Consider the following 10,509-nt stretch of genomic DNA (forward strand, 5'->3'; position numbering starts at 1 on the left):
CAACTTCGACGTCTTCTTCAACTTCTCCTCTGATGTCCTTATAACGGTAGAAATACGCACAGACAAGAAAATAGATAAAATTGAAGACTTCCATTACTGCAACAACGTAATAGAAGTCGTCCAATTTACCAACGTTAATGTTGTAATCTAACCAGTTGGGTTTTGTTCCGTTCTTATTCAACATGGCCACAACAAAACTGCTAATGTAACTCGCCCCAGCCTTGGTGCAAAAGATGAGGGACTCAGCAATAGTCCTCATATGTTTGGGAAATTGTTTGTAGTAAAACTCAGTCTGACCAATTGCAATGAAGGTGTTTCTAGTGAGATTAAAAGCTGATTTCAGGTGACCAATCTAGCCTGTTTGTTTTTGGATTTTGAGAGCGATTGTGAGTCCAAAACACAAAATTAAGGCATATTTGTTTCGGATTTTGAGAACAGACCAAAATTGATTATTAGATTGTCTGACAAAGAAAAACTTTAGCGACAGCACTTGTGCAAATTAATTTGAACAGGCATGGCCAACTTTTGAAAGATAAATAATACGAAGGCCTCCTTTTTGAGTTTTTCTAAGAAGAATTTACTATTTAATTGCATGGGTTCTCCACTCAGCAGCATGAAAAAATCGACCAATAGCTTCAGGCCGTGGTGCCGGATCAATAATTTATAGTCGCAATTAATAGTTGGACTTTAGTTCTTAAAAACATGGGGATATTGCTCCTTTTTTTTATTAGGCATTCCACACTCATAAGCGCTTTTCTTATTGGCTATTGACAGTATCTTGAGAATTATAAAGGCCATTAAAAGCAAATTAGGAAAGTACACTATCCATATTAGACTGCCCTATTAAATTATGGGAGTGCTGATAAAAAAATAATTCGCAAAAGGGGATTTTGTCAACCAGTCCCACTAGGGTTGCAACTCGGGTCGGGTTTTCCAGAACCCTACCCTACCGGAGAAATTGATTCTCGGGTCAGACCGGGTTGGGTTTTTATTGAAAAAACCCACTATTGATCAACCCGGCCCTACCCGAGATTGTTTCTCGGGCCGGGTCGGTTTTTTCAACATTGTCGCAGATTGTGCACTGGTCTATTGAATGGATTATTATCAAGAGGTGTGCCACTAGGGCAGATGTAGGCCAAACCCGGTGGGAACAATCCTAACTATCTGATCGCTGCACAAGGAGACAATAAAATTAAAATGCCCACCCCATGAAGCCAATCTTTGAAGGAAAAGAGGATGCAATGGGCAGGTTTGGCGAATCTCCATTCTTTTTATCAATTTTTCATCGTCGGCAATGGAAAAGGTAATCTCAGTGTAATGTAATATGAGGCAAGCCCTCACCTTTAAATGATCTGTAATGTTAATATGACGCTCTTGTTTTGGATCTCCTATGTACAACTCTTGTTAACTATAGGTGTCCAAAAATTACATCCAGCAACAGTTCACATTCAACAGCAAAAAAAGAAAAATAAATATGTTACTGCATGATTCACATAATGTTTTTTGGCTTATAAGAAATCCAAAAGCGATTTCTCATCAAATGTACGGTTCAGATCTATAGAGGGTGTTCTTCACTGTGCTCTAATGAGGTCGCACCCTACTGAAAGATTTCCTCTTATGAGATTAAAAAATTGCAAAGGAAAAAAGACAACAATTTTAAAGCATATTCATCTATTAAATGAAGCACCAACACACAGAAATTTGAGAGAGAGAGAGAGAGAGAGGGGGGGAGACCGGAGACTGATGGATGAAAGGAATTTTCATTCGAGAGTTTTTAATTTTTATTAATTATAGAATATAAAAAAGAACCGACAAAAATGCGGGTTTTACCTTGGGTCGGGTTTTTTCCCTTTATACCCGACCAGGCCCGAGATTAATGCGGGTTTTTAAATCTCAAACCCTACCCGGCCCAAGACCCATGATATTTGAACCTGACCCATGGCTTTTTCTGGTCGGGTAAAAACCGACCCAAGTTGCAACCATAGTCCACATATTAAAAAATGTGATTTGCTAGATATTTTAGCGGAGCCATTCTCACTTTTGACCGAGAGAAAAGCCACAGAAGCTCATTTGGAGTTGAATTTAGTGTTATTAATGATAGATTGAACAACAATTTGAAATGTGAGGATTAATTAGCAAAAATCCTCCAAAAGGAAATATTTTCTTTCTTTTTTGAAAAATAATAACTACCATAGAGTAGGGGTGCAACTCGGTTCGGGTTGGGTCGGATTGAGGCCAACCCGACTCGACCCGACCCAAGGAACCCTTTTTTTCGACCCGAATTCCAACTTGACAAGGTTCAACCCGACCCAATTTCAAACCTAACAAGGTTCAACCTGACTCGACCTGAATTTTTAAGCATAGTAAAAAAAGAAGAAAGTGTTCTTGCATTGCAGCGCTATCTGCACTTTAGTAGCTTATAAAGCCTCTCATTCGTCACTTTTTGTGGACCTACAAAGGTGGACCAGCTATACGAACCAATAGAAGCCTTTATAAGCCACTAAAGCTCATGGACACTTTCCTCAAAAAAAATTCAGAAAAAATGTCAGGTTGAACTTGGGTCGGGTTGCCCAAACCCTCAACCCGACCCAAACTCAACCCGTGTTCCGAAAACTCAACCCGAACCCCGAATCCGACCCGACCCGTTTTTTGGGGTTGAACCCTTTGGTTACGGGTTGAACTCGATTACTGGCCGAACTCAACCCGAGTTTTACCCCTCTATATGGCTTTCACAAGCTTGCTCCCCTCAATATGCTAAAACCGAAATAATAGAGGGAGTTAAAACAGATTAAGGAAACTAAGAGAAAGCCGTAAAAGAACAAAACCTTGGTATGATTTTGAATAAATCAAAGAATAGATGATGAAACCCTCTGGATCAGTGAATTTGGGGAAATCCATTACAGATAGGTGGGAGTTGATCTGAGCAAGGATCTACGTTCTTTGTACGATATATGCCGAATTCATCATCCCTATGTTCGAAGCCATGTCGATCTTCTTACAATTTTTCCTTTTTTTTAAAAATCTTCAGAAGAGGGATTGAGAGAGACGGAGAGAGACTTTCTTCGAACGGTTTGGTTACCCGGAGAGAGAGAGAGAGAGAGAGAGAGAGAGAGAGAGAAGCCGGTTTGGGTAACCGGTACGTACATTAGGAATTGACGTAAAACGTTAAGTGGAATGTTAAAGAGGCGAATGGGGGCGAAATTTATCAGCTCCAAAATTCTCGCTCTTAAGTATCTTTGGTGGGTCCTACTCCTCTTTGCCTTTTCAAGCAGAATAATAGAAGAGGTGAGTACTCACACTGCCTACTCTCGTTAGAGAAAAGTACGGAACGTAGGCACTACTTTCGAGGAATTATGGATTTCATAAACCTTTTAAAACTAAGCATCAAACACGGGTGAATCTTAAAAAATGGGTAGTAAAAAGACCCCAATACCCTTCTGACATCAACAAAAACGCACTTCAGCTTCCTTTTTCATCAGTACCAATTAAATTGACGCGTTTCACAAGGCTTCTTTTTGTTCGTCTGGATGTTCATTTGAACCTACATAACAGACATTGCAGTCATAGCTCTCATATCAGTACTGTTAGGGTTAGGTTTACTATTCCCTATCATTCAACCACAAACATTCCTAATGTAGTGTTAGTTTTACTATCTAACAATAAGTTATTATAACTGTTTTCCCCTGCTTCCTGCATGAGCAGCCACCCCGTTCAATTTTTACCTAGAGAGACCTTCCGTTCATTATAATGTCTCTCTAAATTAATCAGAACAATTTCATTTCCTTCTAAGTTGTAGGTAGAAAAATTATTGCAACGAAAAAAAAATTTCCCTAAAAAATGTATGGGCAGTGAGAAATCGAGCCCCTAATATCTTAAATCGACACCCACCTCTCTCTCTCTCTCTCTCTCTCTAAGCACCGCCCTATATGGGGGTAGATTTAAGATATACGAGGGTCAATTTATCACTGCCCGAATGTTTTTCTTGCAAAATTCCAAACTGGGCCATAGGTCTTGTACTTTCTTTTTTGTAGACTTTATAGTAAAAGCACCTAACATATTATACTCTAATTGTCTTTCTTTTCCTGATTTACAAAAAAAATCAACTAATCCGTATGTTAGTTGATTGGGTTCCCACTAATCATATTATACTCTAATTGTCTATACGAAAAAGGAGACATAAGTTCTGTCTAAATTGGACTGGTTGCAAAGTGACATGGGTGGAAGTGCCAAATATTAACGGTGGGATTATCAAATCCAATTCCATTAATCAGAACTAGTTTGGATTGTCGGAATCACACGCCGAAATTGGCATCATATTCAGATTAATCTGATCACAGCGTTTGTTTCAAAATAATGAATGGAATCAGATGGCAGAAATGACTCCAAAGGGTAGAATTAAAGGGGGGGGAAAGAAGGAATCCGTCTCCCGTCCCAAGAGGTCTGCATGGTATTTTGATATCGTCCGAGTTCGAATGAAATCTTTATTGGATTTTTTTAAAATTAATAACTTGTCGTATTAGGATGCCAATTCTAATTCCAAAGGTGATTTTGGATTGCCAAAATCCGAAATCAGAATCGGTGTTTATTCTGATTTTGCCCGATTCTAACATTCGGTTATGAAATAGTTGGGACCCATTGAGGTGATATTCTGATTCTATTACGAAATCGGAATCGAGATACCGATTCCGATTCCTGATTCCAACAATCTAAATGCACCCAAAGTGCATGATGATCTCCTTGCATAACCACATGTTTACAACATTTATCTATAGAAATCCTTTTCACATGCTTGATATCTTAAGTTTAAGCTGAACCCAGGACCCTTAGGACATGTTTTGGATCTAGGTATTTTTCTTTCTTGAAAAAACTTTCCAGGAAAATATTATTTTCCATAATTTTCTTTTCCATAGATCCAAACACCCCCTTAGAACACTAGAAAACCAAACCGTAGAATAAAACATCATCACTCTATGGTAGATAAGAGAGGAAAAGAGAAAAATTCAAGAACATTTCTAGCAAGCCATAACTTTGTTGCCGTTCTCCGCCGGCTTATTGGTGACTATTCCGTCATTACCGGCGAGGGCACGGTACTTGTCCTTCCTTGTGAAACTGGTGCACTCATAAGCAAGGCTAGAAGCAATCACCCTTTGTATGTGGTTTGCTACATCATGGCTTGATTTGCCACCACTACATGTAAGCTCATATGGTAACTTACTTAGAAATGTAACTTCATAGGCCGGACTCGGATTCATGAAGAAATAGAAAGGGTCCATCCCTTTCCACCCTCTAGCTGTGGTCCCGTGGAACATACTCATCCGATTCGCCATTGCCACCGGAACAATCTCATCCGTTAATTCGGCGAACAAAGCCGAAAATCTCAATAAAAATGGTTCCCTACAAGTAGTCCCTTCCGGGCATATAACTAAGTCCCCCTCCTCTAAGAGCTTCTTTATCATGGACGCGTCACGTGCCCTATCACGTGTGAGTCGAACCGTTTTAATGGGGGAGAGGAATTCGGAAAGGCGGGAGACGGAATATGTGACGGCAGCGATCGGACGGCCGAGAGCTGTCGAGAGGAAGATTGGATCGAGGAGGGTCCGATGGGAGCAGATGAAGAGCACCCCAGAGTGGCCAATTGACTTCTTTGGGCGTGGGGGTGGAGTACCATGTATTGTGACTCGTACCCCGAGTGACCAAAAGGCGTAGTAGACAAGTGGCATGGGTAAGAGCGCGCCTGCTGCGATCCTCACACAAGCGAGCAAGAAGCCAATTGGGAACCAAAGGATGATGATTAAGGCCATCAATGGTGTGGGCTTCTGGACAAGTCGGCCATCGTGGAAGACTATCGTCTTGGGTAGCTTCTCACGGGTCACTGCCTTGACTTCGGGTTTGGCCGGTACCATATAGCCCTCCTGAATGAGTACACAAAATACATTACTTTGGTTGCATTTGGATTTACCAAAATCAAGTGTAAGAATCAACCATGATTTTAAATTTCGGCCGAAATCATAATATATTATTTAATACCAAATTTCAGCCGAAATTTCGGGAAAGAGTTATACAATTAATAAATTTGAGATTTTTTGGCTGACTTTCTTGAGATTTCGGACAAAATATAAAAAACCGAAATTTCGGAAAATTTCAGCTTAAATTCGGTACCGTTTCAGGTTTTACCGATTTCGGTTTCGGTATGGTTGACTGAAATCCGAAATTTCGGTCGAAAATTTAAAACCATGGAATCAACATCATATTCAGATTCTTATTCCATTTCTCCGGAATGAGAATAATAAATAAAAATAAAAATTTTAACTCAAAAAAAGGAATGCTAAACTCAAGGCCGACCTTGCAATAATAAGATGAAAGGGCACCTTCATCTATAAAATGTAAAAGTCAAAGAACATACTTTGGTGACATGCAACCAAATACTGGAATGAGACACAAATCAAACCCAGATCCCAATTCCATCACTTGATTCCACCGATCCAAACGCTAGGGAATGTCTAGACAACTCAGGCAAAAGTGAGACAAGAAATTTTTTTTTGCAAATTTGCTTATACAATCTTTTAAATAGTGCAGCTGGGCCCATGTGGTTACATCATCCAAGCCATTTATTTGTTGAGTTCATACTTAAATAGGTTGTGCTCCATAAATCAACTCCATAGGATGATCTTAACCCTCCGATCAGAAGAGTTTTTTCTATCGCACCATCCTTCAACAGATCGGAGGGTTAGGATAATTCTACGGGGCTGATTTTTGGAGCATGGTATATCTAAGTTGGGACCGCATGGATAAATGAATGGTTTGGATCATTCAACCAGGTAGACCCATAGCATTTTTTTAAAAAAAATGCGCCCAAGTGTGGGATTTGCTTGGCAATTTCTTGGCTCACTTTTGAAGGAAAGCGTTTTGATAACTGCACTAATTCATCTTGTCTTTTATTATTTAAATAACCGTCAAAGGTTCCCAAAATGTTCTCAAAAGCCAACTAAAGACGAAAAGACCAACAGTGTTTGTGCAATTATTAAAACATGATACTATGATAGTAACCAACGTAGCCTAAATATCTTCCTTAAAACTGTAAAAGCTCAATATTGCACCCATGTTTTTTAACTAAACTCTGATGATTAGTACCTAATAACTGTATCAAAGAATTCAAACCTTGCATAGGCTCATGAAAGGGAAGTCAGTTTTCCGGTCACCAAGCCCGACGTCCGGCGTGGTCTCTCCAAAGGTCTTACAAAGGGCGGTCGCCTTGTTACGCCCCACAACTACACCAGGGTGCCGAACGAACCCGGTGGCCCTCCCCTTATAAGTGGCAATCTCTGTCCCAATAACAATATCCGCGCCCAAATAATCCTTAAGAAATGCTTCCACCATAACCCTAGGATTAGCGGTGAGGACGCACCTCTTTCCACACGAAGAAAACACACGCCACGACTCGGGATGGAGATCGACCGAGTAGAATTTCGGTAGAACCGCACGTGCCACCGACTCAATATCTGACACCTATTAAAGTATAAAAGATTAAATAACGCTATCTCCAACAACTTAAGTTTTAGAGTAATAGGTTGTTTCACAAAACCTTCATTCCGGCCATGGTCGCGAATATGAGGACTTGAATTCCGGCCGACTCGGAAACGAAGTAGTACAAGATTCCGGCAATTGGCGAAGCAAGGAGTAAGAATAGAAGCCTAAGGATTCCCCCCACCTCGAAGGCGAAGAGCGCGAAGTAAGGGAATGAGCTTCGGCCCCGGAGTAAGGTTCCGTCCATGTCCACGACTACAGTGTGCTTCTCCCGGCCGATCGAGTTGCACCGATCGACGGTCGGGAAGCGATGGGGAGATCCAACAGACATGATCGGCACAATATCTGGGGTCCAGATGCTGACACGTGGGCACTGGAGAAGGAGAAGCTCCTAACTCGGAAAGAGATTTCAGATATTGTAGCTGCCCTTGTTTACGTATATATAATACGATGTTGGGGCTGACGTAGGTGTGGCTTTATCAGACATTCGGTTTCTATGCCACGTGGTGGATTATTATTGGATGGATACGGGTGGATATTTTCTCGTGATTGCATTCTCTCGGGCATTTCTTCAACACACTTTCTTCCTGTTTGAATTCTCAACGTTGCCGTTTTCTGCACGTGATTCGTGTGTTTTCTTTGCCTCTTTCTCATGAACATCAACTACCATTATTTATTTATTAGCAAACTCTTTCAAAACGGAACCTTCTTTTGACAATAATAAAAGATGAAAGTCTGAATGACGGATTTTGTCATGGAAAAAGATTGCACAGGAACACTGAGTGGACAGTGGAGAGTGGAACCCCCATCTAGCTATCTTATATTAGAATATGGAAGGGGAATAATATATTCGCCCCCATTTCTTCCCTGGGTCACCCCCTCTGGTGTAAAAAAACAGCCATACACTTATAAGTACGTCAGAGGAGGTGGCCAGGGTTAGAAGAGGGGGCGAATATATCATTTTCTATAACTTGGGAGGGTCCACACAAAATAGACAAGGGGTTTGGTTTATAAGAAGTTAAGAACAATGATGGAGCCGAGATTCCCAAACGAAGGCTGTCTTATAGCTTTGGATTCCCGTGGTGGTGGCACACGACAACAGCTTTATCGTACGCACCGCACCCTTCTGGCCTTCTGTCTTCTTTCATCTGTCGTTTTCAGTTGGTCCCACACCCGTTCCATGTTTGGCTCATGGTTTCTTTCTTTGTGTCACGCATTTTTCCACTCCTTTGGATAAAATTTTCCAGCATTTGGTTTACTCAATTTTAGTAGAATTTTTTTTTTTTTTTTTTTTCCCAAAATTGAAAAACTGCAAACCATTCTAGAGCCTGGGATTTCATTTTTCATGAAATATTTTTTCTATAAAAAAATTATTTTTTTCATAATTATCTTTATCCTATTCTAGATTCGTGCCCCCTAGACAAAATTTGCCTTCCCTTGGGTCACACTCCCGCCATGTGTCATCTCATGCTTTCTTTCTTTATGGCATGACTTTCCCACTCATTTGGTCCTTTCCATGATTTTCCAAATAATTCCTAAAATTACTATTCAACTGTTCGGATTACCAAGATTGAAAAGGAAAATATTTGTCAAGAAAAACTTTTTTTGTGCTTGGTTAATTTTTTAAAAAAGAAAATATTTTTGTGATTTGTTATGGGGCCAACCAATATGGTCCCGCCAATGATTAAAACGGCTACAACAAGCCGAAAGATGTGCAGAAATGGTGGCTTAACCCCATTTTCTTGCAATCCAAACATGCACATCCTCTCCACCAGCACAATGGCAAATATACAAAAATATACAAGGGAACTGCTAGCGTGCAAAAGGCATCTCGCGGCTGGTCTCTCTTATGCCAAACCACCCACCTCGTGAATGGAGACATGGGGTTTTACCTGCAGTTTAGGGGGGTGAGCTAGAAAGTTTGTTTTATCTCAAGAAGGTCTTATCAGATTATTCAAACTGCCCCAATCATGGCTTTCAACGTCAATCATTGTGCAGATGGTTATAAGGTTAGAATATCTATGCATTTATTACTCTGCATTAGCCTTATCAGATTATTCAAAGTGCCCCGATCACGGCTTTGAACTTCAATCAAACAGTTGGTTTTTGTCTCCATTCACGAGGTGGGTGGTCTGGCATGCGACAGACCAGCCGCGAAATGCCTAATGCTATGGACCCTAGCAAATCCCAATATACAAATATGATCTTTACTTGGTTGATTGAAGTTCAAAGCCGTGATTGGGGCACCTTGAATAGTGATTGGGGCACTTTGAATAATCTTATAAGGCTAATGCAGAGTAATAAATGCATAGATATTCCAACCTTATAACCATCTGCACAATGATTGACGTTGAAAGCCATGATTGGGGCACTTTGAATAATCTGATAAGGCTAATTCACAGTAATAAGTGCATAGATATTCCAACCCTATAACTACTTGCACAATGGCAATCAATCCACAATTAAGACCTAAGACTACCTTGAGATAAAACAAACTTTCTAGCTCATTCCCCTAAACTGCAGATAAACCCCAAAAAGTCTACAACTCACTTTGATGTGTTTCCTTCCTTTTTCTAATATAAAACAAACCGAGTCCCCATATCAAAACAGAATTTAAAATCTAATTATAAAGCACAACAGCTTAAGTAGTCAAATTGTTGGAAACATCAAACCAAAGGAAGTCAGTATAGATATGTTACATGTCCAAAAGTATAGAAATGCTAAGAACATCCAAGCATCAAAACTAAATGCTACACGTCCAAAAGTAAACTACTATAAGTCCAAACAAAAAAAGACTAATGTAGAAGCTGAGGGGTATCCTTGCCCCTCAAGCATCAAGTAAGCAGTTCACAAAATCTAACTTCTCTTCATCGTCTGGGAGAATTGATGTATTCTCATCCGCCGTGCATTAAGACTTGTCGAGCTCTATTTCGGAATGATGCATCAACATAGGGAATTTTTCTAACCTCCTCAAGTACCCTTTTC

At 40.2% G+C, this 10,509-nt stretch overlaps 1 protein-coding gene across 1 annotated transcript; it reads right to left on the reverse strand.

The window, feature by feature from the left end:
* Positions 1 to 4,701: 4,701 nt before the first annotated feature.
* Positions 4,702 to 7,925, reverse strand: LOC143845632 (glycerol-3-phosphate acyltransferase RAM2-like). The gene is made up of 3 exons (XM_077354016.1): positions 7,583 to 7,925; positions 7,159 to 7,506; positions 4,702 to 5,912 (listed from the first exon to the last, which is right to left on the reverse strand). Exons 1-3 carry the CDS (start codon positions 7,853 to 7,855, stop codon positions 5,013 to 5,015), a joined length of 1,521 nt encoding a protein of 506 aa, XP_077210131.1. The 5' UTR covers positions 7,856 to 7,925; the 3' UTR covers positions 4,702 to 5,012.
* Positions 7,926 to 10,509: the final 2,584 nt, after the last annotated feature.

Source organism: Tasmannia lanceolata, unplaced genomic scaffold (assembly GCF_043159265.1).
Source record: "Tasmannia lanceolata isolate RefF3 unplaced genomic scaffold, GAP_Taslan_0.1 ptg000015l, whole genome shotgun sequence".
NCBI classification, from domain to species: domain Eukaryota; kingdom Viridiplantae; phylum Streptophyta; class Magnoliopsida; order Canellales; family Winteraceae; genus Tasmannia; species Tasmannia lanceolata.

What these genes read in the sequence shown, in the direction of transcription:
- LOC143845632 (XM_077354016.1), bottom strand. Translation starts at nt 7,855, where the DNA reads ATGTCTGTTGGATCTCCCCATCGCTTCCCGACCGTCGATCGGTGCAAC. An exon ending in CGACCATGGCCGGAATGAAG is followed by an intron (nt 7,507 to 7,582) that starts GTTTTGTGAAAC and finishes ATACTTTAATAG; the next exon opens with GTGTCAGATATTGAGTCGGT. An exon ending in CTTTCATGAGCCTATGCAAG is followed by an intron (nt 5,913 to 7,158) that starts GTTTGAATTCTT and finishes GTACTCATTCAG; the next exon opens with GAGGGCTATATGGTACCGGC.